Consider the following 26,874-nt stretch of genomic DNA (forward strand, 5'->3'; position numbering starts at 1 on the left):
GGCAACACGAAGGGAGACAGGTTAGTTGTGAGAATGGGGATGGGACAGTGCTGAGGCCAGAGAGGAAGGCCAGTTTCATGGACCCGAAGCCTCCAGAGGCCTGGGAGCAGCCACACAGGGCAGCGATCTCCCGTGCCCACCTGCCGAGACAACAGTCTCCACGCCAGTGCCATTGATGAAGGCTCTCTTGATGGTCTGGGTGCGCACATCAGACCAGTAAATGCGCTGCTCCAGGGCATCGTAGTCCACCACCGTGACGTTATCGATGTCGGGCACCGTGAAGGAGATGATGTAGTTGTAGTAGGGGTTGTCAATGTCCACGCCCCGGATCTCCATCTGTCGTGCGTACAGCAGGAACTTCTTAAACTCTGGGGAAAGGAGCGAGACGGGGCTGTGGTGGGACCTCAGCCTGCTCTGCACAGATGGTCCGAAGCACTGGCGTGTCCTGCTCCCACCCGGACCCCGCCAGGAGCCCTGGGCACATCCCTACCGTAGCAGGTCATGTTGTCCTTGTCCAGCTTCATGAGGTGAGGACAGGCACAGGACAGCGTACGGTTGTAGTTGATGAGGCAGAGGTGGGAGCATGGCCCTTTGCCCCCGTTGGCTTCACAGGGGTTAGGAGCTGCGAAAGGGACAAAGAGTCAGCAGTGTCCGTGCCACTGGGACCGCTGCCCGCGAGGGTCTCCCCGCAGCGCTCCCTGGCCATAGCACGGCTGCCGCTCCCCTGCCAGGCCTCACCCAGGGGCTGCCGGGAGGGGTGGTACACCTGCAGGTCGAACGGCTGCGTGTTGGTCCTCTGCACCACCGTGACGTTGTGCCCTGTCCATTTGTTGGCCTTGGCCAGCGTGTTGGTGCGCCAGTCGGTCCAGTAGACCTCGCCCCCATAGAGGGTGACGGCAAAGGGGTGCGACAGGTACTCATGTCCCCGCAGCACCTCGATGTGCCCTGTCCCATCGTACAGGGCTGAGTAGATGGCGTCTGACCTGAGCCCAGCAGAGACAGGAAGAGGGGGACAAGGCGTGAGACCTGGCAGACAGCCGGGCAAGGGCCACCAGGCCCAGGTTTTTAATGTAAGAGCCACAATCCACAGAATCTAAGCAGCCTCCTCCTCTGCTCTGCATAATGCCGCAGAGGAGGACGACCACCGAGTTACACCAGGAACTGCAGCCCCTGCAGTGGAGGAAACCCAGAGCAAAGGCTGGAAAATGTCACAGGCACAAGCAGACCCCACAGAGCAAAGGCTTTTGCTCCGAGCCCAGAAGCCAAATGGCAGAACAACACAGAACCCATTGGGAAGCTGCCAGAGCCGGGAGGGATGTGGAGGGGACAGGAACACAGAGGGGACAGGGAGGGGAGAGAGGCAGAGAATCCTTTGGGAGCCGGGGCAGGGCTGAGGCGGCTGGACATGGGTGTCCTGGTCTGACCTGGCATCGATCCAGAGGATGCGCTTCTCCAGGTAGTCCACGGTGAGCCCGTTGGGCCAGCCCCCCGAGCCCGTCTCCTTGTGGATGGTGCGCCGGCCTGCACCGCTCATGGAGGCAGCCTCGATGCGGGGCAGGCTGGCGTCCCAGTCCGTCCAGAAGAGGATCCTAAGGGAAATCCAAGTGGAGACAGTCGGTGTGGGGATGGGGGAGCACCGAACTCTGCCTCCACAGTGAGAGGTGGGGTGAGGTGCCCAATGTCCCCTCCTGCCTTACCCATAGCGGGGGTCCAGGGCGATGGCACGAGGATGCTCGATGTCCCCAGCCAGCAGCGTGGTCCGCATGGTGCCGTCCAGCTTGGCCACCTCAATCTGGTCCAGGTTGCTCTCCACCCAGTAGATATTGCCAGCGATCCAGTCCACAGCCAGGCCCTCAGGGGTGGCCAGCCCATACTGGATCACCACCTCGAAGCTGGTCAGCGCTGCGGGGCACAGCACCAGGAGGGCTGAGGCTGGGGGCCTCCTCCCTAGCCCACCCTCGTCCTGAGCAGGTCCCCCTCAGCTCAATCAGGGCTGATAGTGGGGGACACAGCTGACATCTACATCTTCCCCCAGCTGGCCCTGAACCCCCCAGGACTCAGCTCAACATCCACAGTCCACAGGCTGGGCTCTGGCTGCCCCCCCACCAGGACTCCTCACAGCACCATCAGAAAGCACGAACAGGGTGGGGGCCTGGGCTTTGTGCTGGGCTGTAATTACTGCTAGGGAAGCGTTGGGAATGCTAATTGACTCCTACATAATGACTGGATTTGGAGAGCAGAAAGGGATTGTTACAAGGGCTGGGGGCTCCAGCAGCTGCACCACTGGGAGCCTACCCCAGAAATGCACGCCTGCTTCTCCTTCCATCCACCCAGCCCGTGCGAGCACGCTGTACGCCCCCAGGGCTACGCACCCCCATTCTCAAGCAGCTTTCCCCTGTAGATCTTGTCCTCCACCACGTCAGTCCAGTACAGCGAGCTCTGGTTGAGGTGGAAGTCCAGGGCGATGGTGTTGCGCAGCCCAGGGACCAGGACGCTGTAGTCACCCCGGTGCAGGTCAATGCGGCGGATCTCGTGGCGGTTGGAGAATATAATGAATGGCTTGAAGGGGTCTGGGGAGAACAGGGCAGGCTCAGAATGGGACGTGGACAAGTCAGGAACTGAGTGGGGCCAACGGCCCCCACACCTGCAGGCAGAAGCTGTCTCCAGCCCCGGTGCCTGCTGTGGGACCACCCGCAGCCCCTGGCTGAACCAGCCAAAGGTGCCCCCATGCACTCCTCCCCACAGCCCTGTTCAGCCCACCACAGACCCCCAGCACAAACCAGAGCCACCACGTGCTGACCCCAGCCTCACACAGGCTCTCGCCCCCCTCTTCCTTCACTTCCTCTGGCTTGGGACAATCTCCCCGTCCCCCCTCACTGTGCTGCTCTCCCCAGACACCAGAACAGAGCTGCTTTCTTGTGCCACTAACCCCTCTTATCCCCCCAGATCCTGGGTGAGCGCTGCACGAACAAGGCCAGCAAGGGAACACATAAATTCCTCACTTGAAAGTCCCCTGGGCACACAGCCAGGACTAGGCAGACCCCCCAGGACCAGCCGTGGTCCTCACGTTCTGCTCTGCTGCCACCACCCCCGTGTGAGCAGGGGTGGGGGGTGGGCAAGTCTGCGAGCCCCTGCAGCCTGCCTGCACCTCATCCCACTGGCACCCACCGAGACTGCGGCAGCTCTCGCCGTCAGGCTCCAGCATCCAGCCCTCGTAGCAGGAGCACTTGACATTGTACTTGTCCTGCTCGCACTTCTGGCTGCACTTGAGGTGCTTGGCGCAGTAGCTCTGGATCTGGCAGGTCTTGTTGTCTGCGCCCAGCTCCATCCCCAGGGGACAGGAGCACACGATGCCCTCACCAGGGGCCACGGTGCAGTTGTGGCTGCAGCCACCATTGTTCAAGGAGCACTGGTCTGTGGGGAGAGGACACGCTTGTCAGGTCCTTGTCCCCACTCCTAGCTGGGGAAGCCCCCGCATCCCGGCCCCCAGCTCACCGCAGAGCTCGCCCTCGTCAGAGCCATCTCCGCAGTCGTCGGACCCATCGCAGAGCTTCTCGGGGGGCAGGCAGATGGAGGTGTTGTTGGCACAGGTGTGCGAGGGAGGTTTGCACACCAGCGACTCGCAGTTCTCCTCATCTGAGTTGTCCTCGCAGTCGCTGTCCCCATCACACACCCAGGCCTTGCTGATGCAGCGGGCTGGCAAAGCAAGAAAGGCAACGATCAGACATGGAGGAGGCAGCACCTCAAGGTGCCCATGGTCCCCACAGCTGGCACCACTCTGTCTCCCCTGTCCTCAGTGTCACCGAGCCCAGAGGTGGCCCCAGCCCCTGCTGCGGTCAGCAGAAGCTCTGCAGTTCCCCTCTCACCTGAATCCTTGCAGCCAAACTTGACGTTGGGGTCGCAGACATGGGTGACCCCCTCGCAGTTCTTCTCGTCGCTGGAGTCCATGCAGTCCGTGTCGCCGTCGCAGTGCCAGCGCATGGGGATGCAGAGCCCGTCCAGCCGGCACTGGAACTCATCAGTGTGGCAGCCCCCGGGCGGGCGCGTGGCTGGTGGGAGGCGATGCCCCGCTCACTGCCTTTGCCCAGAGGAATTGGGAACCAGGAGGGCTTGGGGGGCAGGAGCAGGGCCAGCCGCTCGGCAGCAGTGGGGGCACCCAGGGGTGTGGGAGGGGTATGTGGGCACCCAGCGGGGGGCAGAGGCTGCAGGGTTCCCTACTGGGGAGCAGGGGGCTGTGCCCAGGGCTCTCCAGGCAAAAAGACAGCAGAGCTGGTGCCGTGGGACATCTTTCCACACCACCCCTTTCCCCAGGGAGAGCGTGGAAAGGGGGCAGCCCTGTCTGCATCCACCAAAGCAGGGACACGGGGCCGCAGCAGGCCAACAGCGAAGGTGCAGCCCAGCCCTGTCGTGACCCGGGGGGCTCACCCTGGTTGGTGCAGTTGGCGTGAGTCTCGTCACTGTAGTCCCCACAGTCATTGTCCCCGTCGCACGTCCAGTGCACGGGGATGCAGCGCCCGCTGTTGCACTTGAACTGGTTGCTGGAGCAGGAGTGGCTGCAGCCTGCCTCGTCGCTGTTGTCCCCGCAGTCATTGTCTGCGGAGGGAAGGGAGGGGAAGGGGGCTCAGTGAGCGCCCGGACCCCCAGGGGAGGGCTGGCAGAGGCACAGTGAGGGGAGAAAGGCAGAGACCCCCCTCTAGAGGAGGCGGCTGGGGGAAGCGGGGAACAGCAGGGCTCAGACAAAGCACGCCGACAGACAGACAGACAGACAGACACAGGGCGATGGGCAGCCCCTCCGGCGCTGGCTGCGGGATCTGAACAGAGAGCCCCCGGTGCCCGCCCGTCCTCCAGCCACCCCCCTGGCCCCCCAACATGCTCACCAGGCGCAGCCACAGCACCAGCAGCTCACAAAGAAAATGAAACACAGAAACTGCATAGATCAGCCATGTACCTGGGGAGGCTGGGAGGGCACCCAGCGCTGACGGGGGCTGCTCTGCTCCGGAGTGGGGGAGCGGAGCTTGGGGGCAGTGTGGGGAGTGGAGCACCCCCATACGGGGTGCACCCGTGGGGAAACAGGGCTGGTATGGCCAATTGTGGGGTGTCAGCTTGCCTGCAAGGAATCCCAGCTCCCACTGAGGGGCAGGTGGGAGATTTATCCTGACACTGCTGTCACACTGGCAATGTGGCCCTGACACTCTGCCCTGCACGCCCTGGGCTGCCGGGGCCACCAGAGCAGGGGCATGGGCTGGCCCGGCTTGCTGGAAGTACCAGGGGGCTCTGCTCTGCAGCAGCTGCCCACCTGAGCTCATCAGAGGGCCTTCACCTCCCCCTGGAGAGGGGTGCTCAGCCCGTGCTGCCCCACGTGGGGACGATGGTCCCGGAGGCTGCGTTGTGGTTTTGCCAGGCAGCCCAGCTCCCGCAGCTCCAGACCCTGACCTCTCTGGGCTCCCTCTAGCAGGAGGTCCCAACCCTCTGAGCGGGGTGAGCCGGGAGGCACCGTGCCCACCATTCGCTTTCCTCTCCTGCTGCTGGAGTGCAAGGGGCGCTGCCACCGTCTGCAGAAAAGCCCCAGGGGGCTGGCAGCACTCTGGAGGGGGTAGGTTTGGGGGGCTGCATGGGGCCAGGTTGGGGTCTGGTGCATGTTGATCTATGCACTAACCGGTAGGCTTTGGACAGTTCTTTTCGTCAGAGCCATCCCCACAATCTTTTTCTGAAACACAGAACCAACCAAGACAGGAGAGTGGGCACAATGACAAACAAAACAACACGACACGGCACACGCACAGAGAGCAGCACAGAGACGCTGGACGGGAACACCGACATGGAAAGGGACACACAGACGCTGCGCAGGCACGCCGGGCTGCTGGCGAGGGCGGATCAGAAGCAGCAGAGGGTGCAGGGGGCCTGGGAGCAGCCCCCTTGTCACTGCAGCTCCTGCCCTGTGGATGAATGGTGCCTGGCCGAGGCCAGCTCTCAGCTCTGCTGCCCAGCGGTGCTTGGTGCCAAGGCCATCGCTTTTGCAAGCTGCTGACTGCAAGCACTTGTGGATTCCGGGGAACCCGTGGTCCCTTCGTGGGGGTGGCTGACCCAGAGGATGAGGCTACGTGCTCGTGAGGACCCAGGGAGAGGCTTGCTCCCATGCTGCGTCTCTCCGCTAACCCCCTGTACACCAGCAAGTGCACTCCGCAGTTCTAAACACTCCTCGCCTGCTCTGAGGCCACTAATTAAACCTAACAATGCAGAGCTGTTAGGAAGATCAAACTAAACCTGTGGGGAAGGAGAGCAGCTTTGGGGCAAACCCTTTTGCTAACCCTGGCCCCAGCAGCAAGGGCAGACCTGATCTTGCTGGGAGACCTCTTGTGCCTTCCTGGGGCTGTGGGACCCGGCTCAGCGCTGCCGCCAGCACAGGCCTGGAGCAGCGGGGCACAGCGTTTAGGGCACCCCACAACGAGTGTCGAGGCCTGCTGAAGTGATCCCTGCCAGGCTGCTCCTGCGACACCTGTTCCCCCAGGGGCAGCCAAGGAGACGCGGGTGCCGGTGCTGCAGGACGCACTTACAGCTGCAGCTAACACTTCCTCCCTCCGCAGCCAAGGCTCTGGTGGTTAGCAGCAGGCTGGGGAGCGGCCCCTGCAGACAGAGGCTAGCCGAACGGTGCTGTGGCAAGGCTGGCACCCCTGCGTCTGATCTCGCCCCTTTCCCAGCTCGGGTGCCCGGTCCTTACCATTGTCACAGCGCCAGTTGATGTTTATGCAGCGCCCGTTGTTGCAGGTGAACTGCGTCAAGGGGAAGCAGGTCGGGTACGCTGTGGAGGAGGGAGAGGCATGATCAGCATGATCAGACACCCTTGCTTGCACCCAGCCCTGTGGCCATCCCAGAGGGACCTGTGCTTCCTCCCCCTGCTCACCACACGAAGCAGACTCATCGGAGCGGTCCCCGCAGTCATCATCCAGGTCACAAGTCCAGGAGATGGGGATGCAGCGCCCGCTGGCACAGGAGAACTGGTTGGGAGAGCAGGTCCGAGCTGGTGCAGGGTGAGATGGACAGAGCTGTAACAGCTGGCAGTGCCTTGGGGTGCTGGGCAGAAGGTGGGGAACAAACCCCAGAGGGTCTCCCGCAAGGCTCAGCTGCCAAACCCTCTGTAAGGTGGGCAGCAGAGACCCCCACACGTGGCCCTAAAATCTCAGCCCCACAGTGCAAGGGGAACAGCAAAGGCTAGGCTCTCCCCCTGCTCCTCGAGGACCTGCCAGGCTCCTCACCCGAGCAGGTGGAGTTGGACTCGTCCTCGTTGTTCCCACAGTCGTTGTCACCGTCGCAGAGCCAGCGGTTGGGGATGCAGCGGTTGTTCTTGCACTTGAAGCGGTCCGAGGGGCAGGTGTGCTGGTCTGCGAGGGAGACACGTGCTCAAGACCTGCCCTGCTCCATCCCAGCCCCGCTCCTCCTCCACATCTTGTGGAGGAAAAAATCTGAGACAGACTGCGCTCTCCCACCGCGCAGGAGGCAGCTACGCACGGCACAGCTCGGGGGCTTCATCACTGTTGTCCAGGCAGTCGTTGTCCCCATCGCATTTCCAGCGCTCCTGGATGCAGCGGTTGTTCTTGCAGGCAAATTCCCCGGGCTGGCACTGCGGAGGGGGGATGTAGGATGGGTTGGCTGGAAGGGAAAATCAAACGGGGAGAGGATTTTAATCAAGTGACTGGCTGAAGTGTAGGGGGACAGGACAGTGGGGACAATCCTGTGTCCCCATGCTGCCTATGTGACTGCCCCGCAGCCCCAGGAGCTTCCAGAAAAACTTGTGCCCACGAGCACTGCCCCAGAGCACACAACAGGACGCAGCCCGATGGAGGGGGACAACCCTGGGTGAGCCTGCAGGCACAGGCTTCTCCCCCCTCACTTGAGCTGGAAAAGCCCAGCCCAGGCTCCCCATCATGAACCTGGCTCTGCTCCAAGCTCGCAGCAGAGCAAACCCACCCAATAGACACTGCTGCCCGACCTCTGTGCAGCAATCCCCACACCAGGGGCTTCCACTTGCTGCTGTCCTACCGCCACGCTACAAGAGGAGGACCCGGAGCAGGTAACACCGCTCGCCCGCAGGCTCTTCCTGATCCACCTTCCCGATCCATCCCCCTCCGCACAGAGCTGCAGACCCCACATCCCCGTCCGCCCCTCCGGGAAGGGGGTGCCCCAGCGGGAGCCAGGCCCTTGGGCAGCCCTACCCTGGCAGGTGACAGAGTCCACTCCCAGGATCTGGTCCTCGGCACAGGCACACTGACGGCCCCGGGGGGTGGCCAGGCACAAGCTGCTGCAGCCTCCGTTGTTCACGCGGCACTTGTTGGAGCCCACTGCAGAGGCAAGGCTGGGGTGAGCAGCTGCCTGGGCCAGCAGAAAGGGACTTCGTTCGGGTGACTCTGCTGACCCAGATCCCCAGGGCCCCCCACGGCTGGAACCCAGCTGGACACCCCAATTCATCCGGCCACACAAGGCACTGGGGACCCTCACAGGATGCAAAGCCTGGCTGAGCCAGACTTGAAGCCTGGGAGGGAGCGAGGGAAGAAAGAGGAGAGGAAAGGAGGGAAGGGCATGAGAAGAGCAATCACAGAGTTTACAGAAAGATGGGGTCCCAGGGACATGATCAAGAGGAAGCAAATAGAGGTGGGAGGCGATTTGGATGGGGCAGGGCCCCATGGAGCCAGGCAGAGGCGGCTCCAGCACCTTGCTGCTGCTGCGCATCATACATCCGGATCTCAAAGATGGGTGGGCGCTCGTTCCGGAGCAGGCTGACCACTTTGGAGGCCTGGTCCAGCCGGTAGATGCTGCCACTGCGGTACTCGGTCCAGAAGAGGAAGCTGCTGTAGTGGCACAGCCCGAAGGCGTGGTTCAGCTCAGGTCCCTCATACACGATCTGCATGTGCGGGGAGGCAGAGGCTTGTTGTCAGCTGGTAGGGTGCTCGGGGCAGCCCCGCAGGGTGGGACAGAAGGGACGGGGCAGCGAAAGGGCAGAGGATGGGACAGGCAGCAGGTAAGCACGGCTGAATGCAGCCAGCCTCCTGCTGAGCAGACCCGTAGCAAACACAGCCAGACGAGGCTGGGCTGCCCGCATCCCCTGCCCCAAGGAAATTAGCGACCAGGAGCCTGCAGGGCCTCCACTTGCCTTCCGCTCAGTGCCATTGAGGTAGACCATCTCGATGCGGTCGTAGAAAGCATCCACCCAGTAGAGGATCTTGGCTGGGATGTCCAGGCTGAGCCCGTTGGGCCACAGGACGGTCTTGGAGGTGATGAAGATGTTGCGGTTAGAACCGTCCATCCAGGCTCTCTCTATCTTGCCCCTCTTGCTGTCCTTGGGATCCTCCTCCCAGTCTGTCCAGTACATCCATCTGCAACAGATGCTAAGCTGTCACCGACGCCAGAGACCCCTCCTATGCTTATGGCCACGCAGACCCCAGCCCAACACAGAGGCTCAATGGCCTCCCACCCACAGCAATGCTGCTGCTACTGGCAGCACACCAGAGGAGACCCGGTTGCGAAAGAAATGGCAAGAGAAGGGATGGGAAGAAGGAAAGGGGCAGCTGGGGGAGGTGTGGAAGCAGGAAAGTTCCCGGTCCCCTGCAGCCAGAGCAGCCTCCGGGCTGGAGGAGCTGCTGCCATCACTGCTCCAGGAGCTCCTGCCCTGCGTGGCCCCGTTGTCACAGCTTGGGAGCAACCACAAGCGCCCATGGGCTCAGGGACACACCGCGAGTGTGCAGAGCTGCAGATCCAGGGGGGTTCTCCCCGCCGTGGCCATGTGCCCCCTGCAAGCCCTGCCTGCCCACGCACCCATTCAGTGGGTCCACCACGATCGCTCGGGGGTGCGTCATCTTCCCCTCTATCAGCGTCTTCCGCGTCTGGGCGGCTTTTTCCAGCCGAGCCACGCTGATGGTCTTCTTGGGGCCATCATCAGTCCAGTACAGGTTGTTCCCCATCCAGTCCACAGCGATCCCTTCCACATTGTGGATGCCTTTGGAGAAAAGCAGGAGCATGAGTTAGGCATCAGCAAGGAGTGGGAGCGATGGCCCCATAAAATGAACGGTGCACTCATCACTGCCCAACTCCAGCTCAGCCCAACAGGGGACAACACAGCCCCCTGCCCAGGGCACACAGCTCCTCCAGAGGTGCTGGAGCCAAGGGAAGCAGGCTGAGGAAAGATGAATTCAGGAGCATCCCTGGTCTGTTTGCCAAAAAGGGAATTCATTGGGCAAAAAGGGAGAGATCAGCCACCTTGTAGCCCCAGGGACCTGGGCTGAGGATCCTCCAATCCTCCCTCATCTTTGCCTTGGAAGGGGTGAGGGTGGGTCTGGGGGCAGGGGATGTCTGTGTCTGGCATGAGCCACAGTCCACGAATCCCTCACCCACGGCTGGGGCCCATGCTCTCAATATCAGCCTGCAGACCAACCCAAACAGCTCCAGACCTTAGTTTTAAGGCTCAAATACGCAAGGGAGCAGACAAAAGTACTGCCATTGTGTGAGAAGACACACTAATGGCAGCTGCTGCCAGCTCCCAGAGCCTGGCCACACACCGGTGAGGGCGCAGGCTGCGCCTCTCGGCCACGCACCGTCCTTCAGGATGGTTTCTCGCTCCGTGCCATCGATCTTCTGGCGCCCGATGAGGTAGCTGGTGGTGTCGGCGAAATAGATGAAACCGGTCTCAGCATGGAAGTCCAGTGCCCGGGGGTTCATGAGGTTCTCGATGGGGATCATGTGCTCATCCGGCACCTTGGCCCCCATGTCCATCCCGCGGATGATGCCAGGACGCCCCTTCCCATACACCAGGAACAGCTCGTGCTCGGGCTCTGCAGAGAGAAGGGGGCAGCACCATCGCCACCAGCCCGACCTGGCAGGGCAGGGGCTGACGCAGACCTGCAACAGCGCAGGGGCGAGCAGCCGGGGGGGGGAAGGAATCAAAAAGCTCTGCTTGCTTTGGGCCCTGCATGCCCCTGGTCCCTCCCTCGAGCAGCGCGGGGCAGCCACTCGCCCTCCTCTCCCCCTTCCTTTGCAGCTCGCCGGCGCAGCGCAGGACTCACTTTTGCAGGATTTCCCATCGCTGCCCAGGCTGAACCCAGAGCGGCACCGGCAGGTGCGAGTCTTGTGGCTGTTCCCCAGCAGGCAGATATCCGAGCAGCCCCCTGGCTTGCCGAACTGGTCTGGCTCGCAGGCATGGCTCCTCACTACGAGAGAGAGAGCAGGATGGGTTCAGGGGTGCGTTTGTCTCCGGAGACCATCAAAGCAGCGCAAGGACAGCCTTGTCCTTGTTGGGTGGCTCTGGGCTTGGGGAGCCCCCCCGCAGCCAGGAGCCGAGCATGGCACGGGGCAGAGATGAGAAGGGGCCTGCCCCAGAACCTGGATCAGGGAGGAGCAGAAAGCAGCACCCCGTGTCCCCACACACTGCTGTAACTGCTGGGCCACGCTGCCTCTGTGCTGCCCCTGCAAGCATCGAGCCCTCCAGCTGCAGGGGCTGCTGGTGGGACACGTCCTTGCGGGGCCCCGGGGCCAGAGACAGCACGCGCCCGGCCCAGAACCTCCCAAAGGATGCCCATTCCCCATGTGGAAATCTCCTGATTAGTTTTATATTCTGGAAAATGCCAAGCAGGCTGCAGACACTAAGAGGATTTTAAACATGTAAATTGATTTAACTGCAGGAAGGTGCTGGGGGTGGAGCAGACAAACGGGGAAGGATGTGGGCAGGGGAGGGGGTGACATTCGCAGCACCGAAGCCTTTTAATTCTCCTGCAGTCTCCTGGTGTCCAGGAGCACAAAGCCCCGTCAGAGGGTGAATGCACCAGCGGGGACAGAAAGCACGCAGCACCGGAGAAGGCAGCCATTAATATTTCAAGATGCTGCATCTGCTCCCATTTCCCTTTGCTCTCTAGCGAGACGTGATTGATCAATCACACCGCGCCAGCCGGCCCTTGGGGACAGCTGTCATTTCCAGCTCGGGGAGGAGATGGTGGTGGCGGGGGGCACCCCAGGACGGGCGGCAGCCCAGAGGCACCCGGCCCAGCACTGCTGCCTGCGGAGCAGGAGCCCCAGGCTCTGCCCTCGCCCAGGAGGCTGCTGTGGGCAGCAGCTTCACAGGTCTCTGCAGACCACGGCCGTGCCCGGCAGCCACTGCCTCCGTCCCTGTGGAGCTGCTGATTGAGAGCTCCCTGTCCCCATCCTGGTGTGCCGCAGCCTGTCCGGCGCTCTGCCCATGCAGGCAGCTCCAGCAGCCTCCCCAGAGGTGCCAGAGCCCAGCCCAGCCTGCAGGGCTGATGCAGCCCCTGAGCCCGGGTTCCCAGGAAGGTGCAAGCCTGGAGGAAGAGCTGCCCCGCCAACCTGTGCGGCAAGGAAATGCGGTCAAGTGAACGAGGCACAAGTGGGAGCGCAGCTCCCGGGCTCCCCTCAGATGTGGGAAGGGGACGGGCTTACAGCGGGTTGCGAGCCAGGACACCTGCTCTGCGGCAAGGCTTTGCTCCTGGAGAGGGCAGCAGGAAGAGCGGGGGCTGCTCCGAGCCAGCCCCTCTCCACCCTGCTGTCTCCCCTACGCAGCGAGGCGTGGGCTGCTCGCCTTCACGGAGTGGCGGCACCCATAAGGGCCAGGTGTCTCCAGGGTTTGCAGCTGGGGATTTTGATCCAGCATGGGCATGGGAGCTGGACATCAAGCTAACTGGGCGCAGCAGAAGTGAGGTCTCTAGCTTGGGCAAGTGAACCTGTCCCATAGGAAATTCAGGAGGTGCAGCTTGTGCCCAGAACACCCCCACAGCCTCACACCAGCCCCCAAAACAGCAGCTATACACAGAGGCAGCGCTGTGCCATGGGAAACTGCTCCAACGCAGCCACCGCTGACACCTGAACACCCCTTCTGCTCAGGGAGAGGGATGGTGACCCCACTTGTACCAGATAGGCCACGGTTCAACCAGCGGCCTCTGCATCCCATTCCTCCCCCTTTGGTGCCTTTCAGGGTCCAAGAAGCTGCTTTCCCCAGGTCGGGGCTCCCACCTGTGGGCTGCCGCCGCTGGTGGTAGATGTGCAGTGCTCCTCCCTTGTCCACCCTTGTCACCACCTGGTACTCGGTGCTGTTGAAGCGGTTGACCCGGATGACGCTGGTTTTCTGCTGGGCGTTGGCGTTGTCCGAGTTGGTGGCATAGAGGTAGTTCTCAAAGACGGTCAGCCCGTAGAGGTGTTCGATCTGGAAGGCACCATGCAGACACCCAGGTGTGTGAAGCCCCTGAATTCCTGCCCTATGGCTCTCACTCCCTGCTGCCTTTAGGGCAGGGGATGGGGCTTGGCAGTCAGGTAGTGCAGGACCTGCTGCTCACGGCTTTTATTTGCCGAAACAAGCAAGCAAAGCTCGTGAACCACTGCTCCCAGCAGGCTAAGCTCAGGTGTCCCTCCAGCACACAATAAAGCCCCCAGTCCCGACCTGCCTCTGGCCCCACTCACCAGGATGCCCTGGATGATGGTATGTCTGTTCTTGCCTTCGTAGTCCACCACCTCGATGTAGTCCAGGTAGGCATCAGCCCAGTAGACAAGCCGGTTCACCAAGTCCAAGGTGATGCCATGGGGGAAGACGATCTTGCTGTCCACCAGCTTGGTGCGGTTCTGCCCATCCATGTCGCAGCGCTCCACCTTGGGGATCTGCCCGTAGTCCGTGAAGAACACCTTGCTGCGTGAGGAAGGCAGAGAGGGGAGCTCAGAGCCTGGATGCCACCTCCAGTCCAGAGAAAGAGAGGATGCAGACATGCAGACAACGCGCGTCCACGCTTGCAGACCTGGGCTTGCGTTCAAGCATAGGTTTGCACGCTCACGGGACCGTGAACACAGGCTCCCAGTCATCCACACGTGCAAGAGACTGAGACCTGCTGGTGTCACCAGGAAGAGGTCCAGGACCCTCCACCAGCTGACGTGTTAAAACACAACCTAGCTCATCTACTTGGGTGTCGTGCACCCGAGAGCTGCATTTCTGCAGCTGCCATGCACACCCTGAGCCTCTCCCGTGATTCGGCATCGCAGCACCCCGCATAAAGAGACCCAAGGGAGCCGCTCAGTCCAGGCAAGCATCTGACACAGCTCGGTTCCTGGAAGCCAGAAACAGCAGCGATCACTCAGCCACGAGCTGGAAGCGGTGGCTCGTCCTGAGCCTGGCCACGGGGCACATCCCTACCGGGGACGTCCCGTTGGAGCGAGCGCTGCCAAGCCCGCTGCCCTGGGCAGGTGGAGCAGGATGGTGCCCTGCAGAGGGGCTTCCAGATGCAGGCACAGTGACAGGAGATGCCACCAGCCCCAGAGGCAAGGACAACACACTTGCTCACCAAGGACAGTTAATTACAAGACAGGTTAGACGCTGGCATCCCCCAGTGCTGCACCGGTCCAGCACTGCCCCCGTGCAGTTTCAGCCGAGCAGACAGGCTTGGCCTGCTCTGACCCCTTCTAAGGACTAAACTCTCTCCAAATCTAGCTGCTACCAGCGGACTGCTTAAAACTGCTGTCACATCCATCCTACAGCACATGGCCCTGATCTCCGCCAAGGGAGAGAAAATGCTGAATTCAGGCAGAGCTAAAGCCCGGAGGGACCCTCATGGGGGTGAGCTGCTTCTTCAGCGGCATCCCTGCTGCCCACCGGACGGTTTGGGAGCTGGTCCCCCCCAAGCTTGCTCCACCGCTGCAGGGCTGCAGCAACACCGACCCTCCCAGCCAGCAAGCAGCTCTTACCCCATCGCTGGGTCTAGTGCTATCCCTTTGGGGTTGTACAGCTCCAGGTCCAGCAGCGTGACGCAAGTGACTCCGTTCTTGTTGCAGACAAAGATCCTGTCATCGATGTCATCCACAAAGTAGAAGTTGCCCGTGAGCCAGTCGATAGCCATCTGCTCCACATCTGGGCCATGGGAGAAGAAAAGCAAAGAGAGGTTAAGGAGGCAGAGAGGGAGAAGAAGCCCGGGGAGGAGCCCTGGCAGGCTCCCTGATCACCTCCCAGCCCACCAGGCACCTCAAGCATGGATATGGCTGAGGAGTGAGCACACGTGAGCCACGAAGAAGCTGTGAGCTGCAGCACACCAGGGCCCTGCTCACCCTGCATGGCAGCAGCAGAGCCGAGAGCAGCCCCCTCGGGCTCGCTGTTGCCCAGGCTGTGCCCGCTGGCCCAGGCTGCACCTGGCAGGGGAAAGGTCTGCTCCACCATGAAGCCTTGGATCAGTGTGGCAACCTGTCCCCTCCTCTGCACCCGCTGTCCCTCCTGGGGACCTGCCACCACCGGGCAGTGCTGCTGCTGCCAGCATTCGCGCCTCCGGCGATGCAGCACGTGGCTGCACAGGGATCCCCGCAGGAGCGGCAGCTGGGCAGCAGGGAAAGGTCCTCCCGAGGATGAAGGCAGCAGAAGCTGGTTCCTGGAGGAGCGGCTAGCTCAGCAGGAAGAAGAGCACAAACTGCAGCGTCAAGACCAGAAGAAGCAGCAGGCAGGGCCCTGCTTGGGCGAGGAGCAGGCAGCGGTAATACAGCGTTGCAAAGACGCCCCGAGCCCTGAGGCAGGTGAGCGACAGCATCTGGCACGCCGAGTTTAAGTATTTAATTAAACCAGCAAAAGCCTGTTAAATCGGATAAACCTGATACACCCAAATTCTTTGCCTGTAAGCAGGGTGCTGCTGCGTGCTGCTCGGCTCCCCTTCCCTGCTGGCCCTGGCCCACGGACAGGGTTAGGGCTGCAGCTCCCGGGTACTCTGGGGAAAGTGGGGGCTTTATTCCCTAGTGCTTTTGGCTGGAGAGGACCCTGGGGCCACTCGCCCCGACCAGCAACACCGTGCTGCTGTCCCCGGCCACCTGCAAGGCGGAGCAGGGCCAGGGCTGAGGTGTCCGCGGCCCTGCACCGCGACTGCCCCGTGGCGCTGGGACCCAGACAGCCCCAGAGGAGCAGGACCAGACACTGCTGAATTATTAACTAGTGCAGAAGCTCCAGAGCGCACAGGGAGGGAAAACATGAATCAAGCCAGGACGTTTTGCAATGCCCCCAACTCCCCCTGCTTGCAGGACTCAGCCTGATTACATCACGCCCTTCCCTGCTTTAGCACCATGAGGTGCTGCCCAGCTGCTGATGAGCGCCGAGCTCACGAACACCCAGTGTTTTTGTGGGTGCCAACCCCAACCTCAAGTCCTGAGCTACCCGGGCCAGCTCCCGCTGCTGCACACCCCATTCAGCTCTTCAGGCCAAGCCCAGGCCCTGGGGACAGGGATGTCTCTCTGGCAGCACCCCAGGGCCAGGGCTGCGCACTGAGGACCGACCGGAAAGGCGAGGCTCGCCGTGTCCCACCACTATCACCAGTCTGATTTATCTCATAAAAATAAGTGGAAACAGTCAGAGCTCAGGAATCAGCACCGAAGCAGCTACGCCAAAGGCAACGGAGAGCCCAATGTGCAGCGAGTGATGAGCGGGGCTGGGGTGGAGAAGATGCCCCCCAGGGCCACAGGGAGCCCAGGGCAGCTGGAGCTGCTGCCCCACGGGCTGGAGCTGGGCTGGGGTGGACAAGGGCCACATTCTGTTCTCGGGTGTTGGGGAGGCTGGGCCTGGCCCCCCTCATCTTCCCCACGCCAACCGGCCCCCGCCTCCTCCACCCCCAGCCCTGATTCACTGGCCTCTGATGAGAGGAGGGGGTGGTAGCGATGAGCACGCAGCGCTGCCAGGGCCAGGAACGCTTCACCGGAGGGACTCGCAAAAATTCCCCAAAAATCAGCTGATGGCTGGAGCTCGCGCAGCGCTGAGTCAGAGTCACAGGACAGCTGGGGGGGGGAGCGTGAGGACCCCGTGGGACAGCGCAGTCCTGGCCCCATCCCCGGCACCTGTGGGCACCCAGCCCGGCCCACCAGAAGCCCTCCTCGCTCAGGCTCTCCCGGGGGCTGGCTTCGTGGGCCGTTCAATGGCAAATCCTTCCTGCAACGGGGATTTGGCCTCTCCTCACCACCCTCCTCCACCCCCTGGCCAGGAGCTGCCGTCTGGCAGAACCCAGAGCACTCAGACCCCGTTTTTGTTCTCCTTCCAGGAGAACAGGGCTGCTGCCACCTCACCGAGCGCTCCCAGCCGAGCTCGAGCTCGTCTCCAGCTCCTCCAGCTGGGAGGAAGCTCACAAGCATGGCATCCAAAGGCTGAACACAACTCAGAAGGGAAAACGTCCAGAACCAGCTGCAGATCGCAAACCGCTCACTCCTCAGGGCCCGCAGCCCCTTTCACATTCCCGGGACGCTCTGGCAATGCCTGTCCCCATCACGGCTTCCACCAGGGACCCTGGGGACTAAGGGGACACCGGGAGCAGCAATGCCTGGCTCCAGCACAGCGCTGCCGGCCCGGTGGGGGGGGTCCTTGCTTGGCTCCCACCCCGGCCCCTGCTCGGAGCTGGGCATCGCCGGGCGGGCAGCGGGGCCGGGCGGCGGGCTCAGAGCTGGAGGTGACGCAAGCACTTGCTCTTCTCCCAGGCTGTATTTTTGCAGCTGGAAAGCATTACGCTCCTCAAAGGCTTTTGTTTTTCAAATTGCTCCCTCTCCCTGCTCTCTATCCCTCCCCCCCCTCCCCCCCACCCCCTTTGCAGGAATCAGTTGTTGTTGTTATTATTATTATCATCATCATCATCAGTTCTTGTAGCCTCAGCTAAACCTGGTTTTCCTCTTAAACTTTCAGTGGAAGCGAATTTAGCAAACGTCAATTTTTACCCCCCTGCGTTAACGTGCAGAGAGCTCTCCCCAGTTCACTACAGCTCGGGGAGGGGGGGGCAGAGAAGGTCGGGGCTTTCTCCTCACCCCCGCCATTCCCTGCCGGACAGGGTGGACCAGGAGGTGCCCCAGCCAAGGCCCTCTCAGTGACCCAGCTCAGGGACCATGGGAGGAACACGGTGGGGGCAGCCTCCGAGGGCATCTCCCGGCCCCCGGCCAAGACTCAAGTCTCCCTCCTTGCTCAATCGGCGCTGGGTGTTGCAAACAATTGCAACATGCAAAAATCATTTGCTAAGATTTATTTATTTGCTAGCGTTTGAAAAGGAGCTTGGGGGACAGAGAAGAAGGGATGTGAACTTTAAAGCTTTTCCTGGAAGAAGCTAACTAACCTCACTCATTAGGGCCGGATCGCTGCGGCCCATGCCAGCTGGCCCCACTCAGAAGCGCTGGCCACAAACACGGCTGGTGCGGGGCCGGATGCCGGAGGGGGCTCTGCGCATTGGGTGCCTTTTAGGGAGGGGGCACACGGAGGGAGGACAGAGGGAAGGCAGCCCCAAGAAGTTCGTCAGTGGCACATTGCTCAACGATGGTGGGCTGGCAACTTCAGCAAGCTCCAAAACCAACCCTGCGCAGATGTTTCCTGGTTTCACGCTGACCCTGACCAAGCACTTGCTGAAGTCCCTGCCACAAAATATTCTGTGTGGCACTGGGCTCAGATTTGCCTTTTTTTCCTTCCCACGGTCAGTGGAAGAAGAAAGCTGAAGCAACCTCTGCAGCCATCACGGCACGGGGGCAGCGGCTCTTTACATTGGGCTGAAGGTCACTTCCAGCCCAGCCTCCTCTGACAGCGCACTGAGACCCTGCTGCAGCACGAAGCCGCTCGGGGAGCGCAGCAGGAATACCTGACCTGCGCCCAAGGATGAGGCTGAAGGGCAACGCTGCTCCCAGCTGGGGAAGGGACATGCTGAAGAGTATGCTGGAGTTTTTAGGACTTCTGTCCTTGGCCCCACCAACCCTTACAAGTCTTCCCAGCAATATCCTTCTCCTGCCCCCAGTCCCAACCTCATCCTGTGCTCAGTGGGCCGGGAGCATCCTGTCCTGCACAAGGAGCTCCTTGGCGCACGCGGTTCACTGTCAGAGCAGCCATCCCTTGAGCTCCTGCCGGAGGCTCTCCCTTTCTTAACCCAAGCTCTGGAATATCTGATTTTCCCCACAGCAAGTCAAGCGCCGTAAGACTGTGGGTTTTTTGGGGAACTAGCTTTGCTGACCCAGCACATAACTTTCCTCTGCATGAATCAGTTGTTGTGCACTCTGCAAATACATCAATTATGGTCTGACACAAGGAGGAAGGAAACATGCAATCTTGTCTCAGACTAAAACATGGATTTCGACACAATTCTGGAACAGCTGCAATTAAGATGCGTGCAAGTCGGGCTCACCCTAACTCTTGCACTTCTAAGCGTGTAAGAGGCGAAGTGCTACAGCGCTCTGGAAGAAATCCTACTTCTTGACTACTGCTAGAAGGGAGCACTCCCCACGGGGCAACTGGAGCAGGACAGGGCAGGAATTGCTCAGGAAAGGTCCCAGCTCTGCTGGGGAGCTCTCCCTTACCAGACTCCCTCTTTGGGGCAGCTGACAGCACCGCCACCCTCCAACACAAGGTCAATCATAAGCCCCTCGCTCACCTTTCTGACGAGGTGCATTTCTACTTTACCCCAGCACACATCAAGGAGCTCAGCCGAGCTCTTCTGCTATTCCCATGTTGTTTTTAGGTCCAAATTCATCTCCTGAAAACAACCTACATCTTTTGCTTTCGATGCTTTGGTGGTACGGACTGTCCCGCCGAAGGAAAACCAGACGAGTTCAGCTACGGCTGCGGTGACCAGAGCAGGACGGGAGTCGCACCCGGGATGCCCGAGCAGCCCAGGAGATGGGACAGGGCTGTCACCGCACACAGGGAGCCCCCGGCACGCGGCTGCCGAGGAAAAAGCTTGGAAAAGTCGCCAAATGTTTCAGTTCAAAAACGCCTCCAGAAGAGGAACGAAGGCTCGTCAGGAATGCAATCCCCAGGGCTGCTCAAATACATTGGTTTCCTACTTTCTTTTTTTATAGGGAATGATCCGTTTGATACATTTACATAATACCATAATCTGAAGGAATTTCTGTCTCTTCCCTCCACACACATCCTCTGCCCCGGAGAACAAGACGCTCTCTGTAACGGCAAACTGCTCCGTGGATAAACACTGCTCCTGGGGACAATTTTCCTTAATTAAAGTGTGCTAACAGGACAGGCACAAAGACAAACTCCGGCCCCTCAGGGCACCCGCCTCCCCCGGCCAGCAGGGATGGGGATGGCTGGGTCCCACCGCGCATCCGCAGAGGGCTGGGGTCCCTCCGTGCCCCTGTGCCAATGCCGGGCAGCTGATTTTTGGCCTGGGGTCAGCTGAACCCCCCCTGGGCTGCAGGGTCTGGCTCAGCCGCTGCAGCAGAAGCTGCCATCGGCTGCCAGCCTGCGAGCGAGGAGGAGGCGCTGCGGACGGGACAGACACCGGTGGGTACAGCCAGCACCATCACGTCAGCCTGGTCTCCTTAGAAAACCAAGCTAAAAAAAATAAATATATTAAAAAAAAAAAAAAACTCTGTTAAGCTGTTTAGCTCAGAGGAGAAACTGCTGGGTGGGAGCCTGTGGCCCACATCCAGGATGTCTGACTCGGCGTGCATAGGGATGCTTGCGGCCTCCGTGCATGCACCGCGTGCCTGTGCGAGCCTCGCGCTCCCCGCAAGCTGCACTGCCCCCCCCGGGGGTGGCAGCCCCCTCCTGCCCCCTGCCCAGCCCCCTCTGTTGCCTTCCTCAGCTCCAGGGCTCTTCCCCAGGCCCCAGCCTGCTCCCCCTTTTCCCAGCTGCAGCACTGGAGGTGGGAAGAGCAAGAACAGAGCCGGGGCAAGCTCTGTCTCAGCTGCAGAGGACAGCCAAGGGACTTTAATTACTGTTTCCTAATGAGGCAATTCCACCAACAAAAGCATTCAGCAGAGGCCAGCCGAGGGATGGACTGCTCAGCCTGGGTGCAAGGAGAGGCGAGAACCCACAGGAGCTTTATCGGGGTGCTTTGGGGAGGGCAAGGGGACGAGGGACAAGACAGCTGAGACGGGGACAGCTGCAGGCAGGGGCAGTCCCAGCAGAGCGCGGCCGCGGTGAGCTGCGAGCGGCGGCGGCAGCACAGGACAGACGGACGTTTGCAGGAATAAACACGCTCCCTGCCACTTCGACTCAAACACGTCTCCGTGCACAAGAGGATCCCAATTACTGGGGGAATTAATTTCGCCCTTTTACCTTCAGTAACATGGAAACAGGGCTCGGCCCGTGCTGAGCAGCACCTGGCTGCTGCCAGAGGGGGACGGGTTGGCAGCGGCAGCCGCGTGGGGAGCGGGGAGGGACGGGACCAGGGTGGGCAGCTGCTGCCCCCAGCACGGTCAGACTCCGGCCCTTCTCCAGCACCAGCAGCCATGCACGATGCGTGCAGGAGGCGGCAGAGGCTGGAGCCTTCCTCCCGCCGCTGCCCCGCACAAGGCTTTGACAGCCACCTAACAGGGCAGTGCCCCTCGAGAGCAGGCTCTTGTGTAACCTGAAGCACTTTTGCTTCCTCTTCCTCCTCCCCTTTTTTTCTTTTTTTTTTTTTTTTTCCCTTTGCATAATGAAAACTTAATGCGGCCCGTTTAACCAGAACTCACTGCAGGCTCCCCGCCAGGAAAAGGACCTCACTTGGCAGAGCGCATGGACGCTGCCCGAGGACGGGGGGAGCGCAGGGAGCCCCTCTCCACAGCTCTGCGAGGCAGGGAGCCAGCAGCAGAGCCCAACCCCCCCCGAACTGTCCCCTGCATCCCCCCCATGGTGCCACCGTGGCACGGGGCTGCTGCCCGCAGCCCTCAGGGACCCAGCACAGCCAAAGGTCTGCCCCTTCCCCATAGCGGGGGCATGCTGAGCCCCTCTGCTGGGGGCTCTGCCGGCAGCCCCGTGCTGCCCCCAGCCCCACGCTGCCTCCACGCATCGCCGAGGCCCTGCTCAGCCCTCTCCAAGCCTCCGTCCCTGTCTCTCAGGCAGGAAGCACAAAGAGGAATTGAACCCCAAAGAGCAGGGTCCTGCTCGGCCCCAGGGAGCCATCGGTGCCTCCACAGGTCAGCAGCCCAGCCCCTCGCACCGTGGGGAACCCGTCTCCCGCAGCAGGGCTCCTTGCCCCCCCAGCTCCAGCACCCTGCCCGTCCCACATCTGCATCCATGCTGAACAAAGCCGCGCAGGCACCGAGCGAAGGGGCTGCCTGAAAACACCGCAGCCTTCACCCCCCCCCAGCACAAAGAGCCGAGGGGTGGGCACAAACACCCTGGCCCGAGAACCCACATCAGGTGAAGCAGGAGGAGGCGATCATGTCCCTGGCTCTCGTGAGTTGCTGCTATGAGAGCAGTCATCAACAGTTAAAAAGCGAGAAAGAAAGGAACCAGCAGATGAAATTACCAATCATCCCTCTTTCTTGCCAAAGAAGTTCACATCAGAGCCTCTTTCTTGGCTAGAACGAGGCAGCAAGGAAGAAAAATAGCTTTCCCTGCAAAGTGGGGAAAGAAACGTACTTGGATTTCTCTGTAGACCAACATCTCCCTGAAATCAATTTGTCCCAAGCCCTACAGCCTTTCTGCTTATTGGCAACAGAACAGGTCATTACGAGTAACAGGGCTGAAATGGAGTCAATGAAAACAACCTCCTAGACATGCTTGTTTAGATAGATGCTGCCCGGGAAGGTATTTTAATAATGGCCAGATTGTTATCATTTAAGGTTTATAATGCACTCGGGATCAAATGTCCCACTATTTCAAACCTCTTCCTGGGGGCTTGTTTTATAAAAGACAAAGAAAACAACAAACCTTAAAACAAGAAATAATAAATCAAGAAAGGGCTCCGCAGCCTTTTCCCAGCAACCCTGGCCGCGTCCCGCCAGGCAGCCAACATTCCTGGACGCCAGCCCACAGACCCCACCAGTGCAGCCGCGGGCACGGCTGGCATGGACCCATCCCGGCTTCCGTGGGGACGCCGGTAAAGCCGCCGCCACCTCCCCTGCACTCCGAGGGGAGCAAGGCTCAGACACCTCCAGCTCCAGAGCCACGAATGAGCTGTACTGGCACCGGGGATCTTGCAGCACAATAAATGCATTCAGGGCAAGGAACCCTGGCACTGCGGAGCTACCGGTACCATGCAAAAAGTCGGGAGTTGTTTGAGAAGTGGGGAAAAAAAGAAAGGGAAAGAACAGGGCAGGGGGGAACCACCAGGAGATCCATTGAGAAACTCTGCTTTCGGTCTCCTGACACGTGTTTTTCTAGTATTTTTCCATAGTAAAAGCAATGAACTCTTCCCTTTCTTGAAAGCTGAGTATCACTTGATCGCACCATCCTGGGAGCTGAGGCTTTAACGCGGCAATCGCAGCGCTCACAATGCCAGCCTGGGATGCTGAAAGGCTGGGTCAAGCTGCTGCCAATTAACGGCGTCCTTTACGCACCCTGAAGGACTGCTCCTTGCAGGACCACGCACCCCAGTCCCCAGCTTGCTGCGGGGACAGATTTTGCCTTTCTCATTTCACCTGTAAAGAACGGAGGCACAGATTTGATTTAAGGTCACCCTACCCGACCACAAGCCTGAGCACACCGCTTCCCTCGACCCTTCGGTGACCCCGCAGCGAGCCAGCCGAACGGCCAGCCCGGGAGGCCTGAAGGACTCAGGGACACATGAAAGCAGCTGTGAATGCACTGAGCCCTTTCCAAAAAGCAGCCCCAGGATGGGAGCACGGGTGGCAGGAGCAGCAGCAAGGGGGGCAGCGGGAGAGGTCCCACAGCAAACCTCCACGGGCCTCTGGAACGAGCAGCGGTCGGGGACGGGGAAGGGGGCAGCCAGAGCGCGGCACAGCTCCCCGTGGCCAGCCTGCCGCTCAGCCAGCGGGGGTTTAGCAACGTGAAAGCCTGAAAGCAGATTTTGTTTTGTTTTGTTTTGCTTTGAAATTCCTTGGAAGGCCAACTCCAAACAAATGAGAACATTGTCTCAGGAAACACGTGGAGGCTGAAATCTGGTTGAGAAAATGCACGGGACTAACGGGTCCCCGAAGGGTCGGGGATTAGCTGCTGACCAAGGTGGGTCTGCAAGAGATCCGCGGCACCCGAGCCTCTGCCGAGCATCAGCAGGGCAGCCGGGGAGGATAGGGCCTAACTGGGGTCAAGTCTTGCTCTGAAATGAACCCTACGAGCCTGCAGCCGCCGAGGGAACTGAGCCCCGTGTGGCCGGCAGGAGCTGGGGATGAAGCCTGGGAGCGCCGCAGAGCCCGGCGCCAGCGGCCAGACAGCAGGCACAGCACCGGGGGTGCGGACGGTGGCAGGGGATGGCCAGGAGCTTGGGGAACCCCCAAGCATAACAGGGCCAGGACAGGGCTGGAAGTGCCAGTGGAAGGAACTGCCCCCAGGGCTCCCTGGGGACTGAGGGGGATCCGCTGGGGAGCAGCCCCCTCGCGGGGTCCCAGCTCCCTGCAGCTCCGCTCCCAGCAGCCAGCTTGGCTCAGGGAAGTGTCCGAGCAGACACTGGGCCGACTGTCTGAGCAGCAGGGGAAAACCTCTGCAAGCTGCAGAGAGCAGCTCTTCCCCTGCACACACCAACACACACTCCTTTTTGTCCTTGAATGTGAGCATATATTCGGTGCCTGCCAGGATTTTCCCTGATTAGAAACAGGACTGGAATTTTCACACAGAGCGGAGGAGAGAGAGAAAGAGAGAAAGCGGAAAGGGAGGAAAGAAGAAACAAGTTCCCCTTTTTGCGATTCAGCATTGGCAGGAAGGACGAGGCCCTTCTTGTGCAGCTCAGAGAAGAGCTCATTCCCCATTCTCGGCCCCGCGGTCCTACAGACCCAAGGGCGAGGGAGGACCCAGGGCAGGGGCTGCACGCGCCCCGGGGTGCTGACCGCAGACCCCGGCAGTCCCACGGTGTCTGGATGCGAAGGTGCTGCCTTCGAGTTCCCTGCAGAGAGGGGGGCAGGGAACAGAGCCAAATTCCTGCTGCGATAAGGGGGCACGCGTCCCCCACCCCTTCCCCGCCGTGGGTTTTGCTGCTTTGCAACACAAGCCAGGGATCGCCTCCCACTTGCAGTGCAGTCTCCGGTGCTGGCACTGCCACCGAGCCCGCCGCATCCTGCAGCTCCCGCACACGAGCGGTGCCCAGGGCTTCTGCCTGCCGCAGACGGCACGGACTGATGCAGAGAGAAATAACTCAGTTCCAAAATGAGGTGTTTTTTGTTACTTTTGTTGGTTTTTTTTGCCTTCTCTTAGAGAAAGGGGTGGAAGACTTCACCAGCCTCTGATTTTTAGCATGCTCCTGGAAGAGCTGTGGAGGCAGGGAACAGGATGCCTCAAATCAACTGAGAGAATCACTGCTTGTGAGAAACGTCCCTGGGCTGCACGTCTTTGGGAACCAAGGGACAGCCACCATGAAGAAGTGCATCAATACTCAAGGCTTGGGATAGAAGAAAGGGTTTAGCAGTGCAAGAAATGGGAAAAGCAAAGCTCCAGCATTCAGTGGGTCTTGCCAAGCCCTGTTAATAGTATTCATTTAACACATCTCCCACAACACAAGTGACACTAATCTCTCCACAGGAACGGAGAGGGGACAAAAAGGCGTGGAAGCACAGCTCCTATCAGAACTGGGCTGTGACATTTCACCATCCCAGACTTACCGGTGACAGCTGGGGGCTGCTAATTTTCAGCCCTTTAGCATCAGTCTTTCCCCATCAGATGCCAACTCAAGCCACATTAGCAGCAGGCACCAGGGAAGTCTGGCTCCTGCTGTTAGCAGATAAATGTCATAAAGCAGCAAATGAAGAGAGAAACCACTAATTGGATTGACAGGTCTCTTCAGTGTCCCAACAGGGAGAAGCAGGAGAGTGATATCATCTCCTCATCAGAACCCCCCAAAATCCAACCCAGGCTTGGGACCCAGGGCAGGGAGGACGGCCAACAGCTGTCTGAAAATCAGAGGTAACAAAACCAGAGCCAAACAGTTCAGCAACCCACACCTGAGGTGGTTTCACACCTGCACACTGGAGGAGTGACCCTATTGCCATGTAACCCCACAGAGAGCCTCCGCAGCTCACGCGCAGGCACCCACCACACACCAGCAGTGGGGACAGCGTGCAGGAGCTGCTGCCACCCTCCTTCCTGCAAAGGGGGCTCTTCCCTGCATCCCAGGGCAAAAGCAGTTTTCTCATCCAGGAGAGCTGAATTCCCCTCTTCCTACTCTCAGCTGTAACAACAGATCAGGAGGACAAGCAAAGCAAGGCACCTTTTCTTGTTTGGACTTGAGTATGGTCTTATGAGCTGCCTTCCACTCTTTTCTACAATTAAAAGGCTGTCCTCGGAGGGTTAATAACCTCCTGGAGCCACAGCAGCCAGGACAACTGCCCCAAAGCCTGACCCCACTCAGGCACGGCAGAGGGGCAGCAGAGCAGGCGCTGGGGTTCTGGTCCTTCCCCGCTGCCTGCCTGCCTCTTGGTCTAAAAGTTCTCTCTCCCTCCGCAGCTCCCTCGATTCGAGCATAATCCCAGCTCTCTCCTGCTGCCCACACCATTAACCTCCTGCAGTCCAAAGCCAAGCGAGAGCACCCCAGGGGCTTCAGGATGAGCCAGGGAGGCTGCTCACTGTCAGGGATGGTGGGCCTGCCTTCCAGACACAGCCTCTGCCCCGGCAGCATGGCTGGGGCACCCAGCTTACCCTTGCCAGATCACTAGATCAAGTCTGCGGGCAGCGGAGAGGCCACGACAAGCCTTCATGCCGGTGATGTGCGCTCCTCCCCGGGGACCCCACCCGGACCACGCAGGGAGGCTGCAGCAACCCGGACCGAGGCAATAAACTGGAGGACAGGGCCACAGTCACCGTCCCCTGTGCCCGCGGTTCCTGGCCACCAGCCACAGCTGCAGGAAATGAAAACCCTAACACCCTGCAAGAAATCCCACAGGACCCTCCTGTGAACCAAGGGGAGAGACCAAACTCAACTTGAGGAAGCCTTAAAAGAAGCAGAAGGAGCACACAAAAGCAGACCTCAAACTGTTGGGGGGGAACAGAAAGCAAAGCCCAGCCCTGTCCTGCCTAATTTCAGGCTATCG

At 60.5% G+C, this 26,874-nt stretch overlaps 1 protein-coding gene across 1 annotated transcript in view; it reads right to left on the reverse strand.

The window, feature by feature from the left end:
• LRP1 (LDL receptor related protein 1) overlaps positions 1 to 26,874 on the reverse strand; it is a 69,814-nt gene that overhangs the window by 29,459 nt on the left and 13,481 nt on the right. The window contains exons 6-29 of the mRNA XM_035308956.1: positions 14,719 to 14,881; positions 13,450 to 13,672; positions 13,006 to 13,195; positions 11,052 to 11,195; positions 10,584 to 10,820; positions 9,808 to 9,988; positions 9,146 to 9,368; positions 8,707 to 8,896; positions 8,211 to 8,336; positions 7,507 to 7,647; positions 7,254 to 7,379; positions 6,902 to 7,018; positions 6,719 to 6,799; positions 5,657 to 5,707; positions 4,426 to 4,593; positions 3,867 to 4,049; positions 3,496 to 3,696; positions 3,169 to 3,414; positions 2,373 to 2,570; positions 1,698 to 1,902; positions 1,425 to 1,589; positions 739 to 983; positions 491 to 622; positions 141 to 368 (exon numbers count right to left, since the gene is read on the reverse strand). Coding sequence (XP_035164847.1) covers positions 141 to 368; positions 491 to 622; positions 739 to 983; positions 1,425 to 1,589; positions 1,698 to 1,902; positions 2,373 to 2,570; positions 3,169 to 3,414; positions 3,496 to 3,696; positions 3,867 to 4,049; positions 4,426 to 4,593; positions 5,657 to 5,707; positions 6,719 to 6,799; positions 6,902 to 7,018; positions 7,254 to 7,379; positions 7,507 to 7,647; positions 8,211 to 8,336; positions 8,707 to 8,896; positions 9,146 to 9,368; positions 9,808 to 9,988; positions 10,584 to 10,820; positions 11,052 to 11,195; positions 13,006 to 13,195; positions 13,450 to 13,672; positions 14,719 to 14,881 — 4,164 coding nt within the window. The remainder of the gene's footprint in view (positions 1 to 140; positions 369 to 490; positions 623 to 738; positions 984 to 1,424; positions 1,590 to 1,697; positions 1,903 to 2,372; positions 2,571 to 3,168; positions 3,415 to 3,495; positions 3,697 to 3,866; positions 4,050 to 4,425; positions 4,594 to 5,656; positions 5,708 to 6,718; positions 6,800 to 6,901; positions 7,019 to 7,253; positions 7,380 to 7,506; positions 7,648 to 8,210; positions 8,337 to 8,706; positions 8,897 to 9,145; positions 9,369 to 9,807; positions 9,989 to 10,583; positions 10,821 to 11,051; positions 11,196 to 13,005; positions 13,196 to 13,449; positions 13,673 to 14,718; positions 14,882 to 26,874) is intronic.

This window comes from Oxyura jamaicensis, chromosome 33 (genome assembly GCF_011077185.1).
Source record: "Oxyura jamaicensis isolate SHBP4307 breed ruddy duck chromosome 33, BPBGC_Ojam_1.0, whole genome shotgun sequence".
NCBI lineage: Eukaryota > Metazoa > Chordata > Aves > Anseriformes > Anatidae > Oxyura > Oxyura jamaicensis.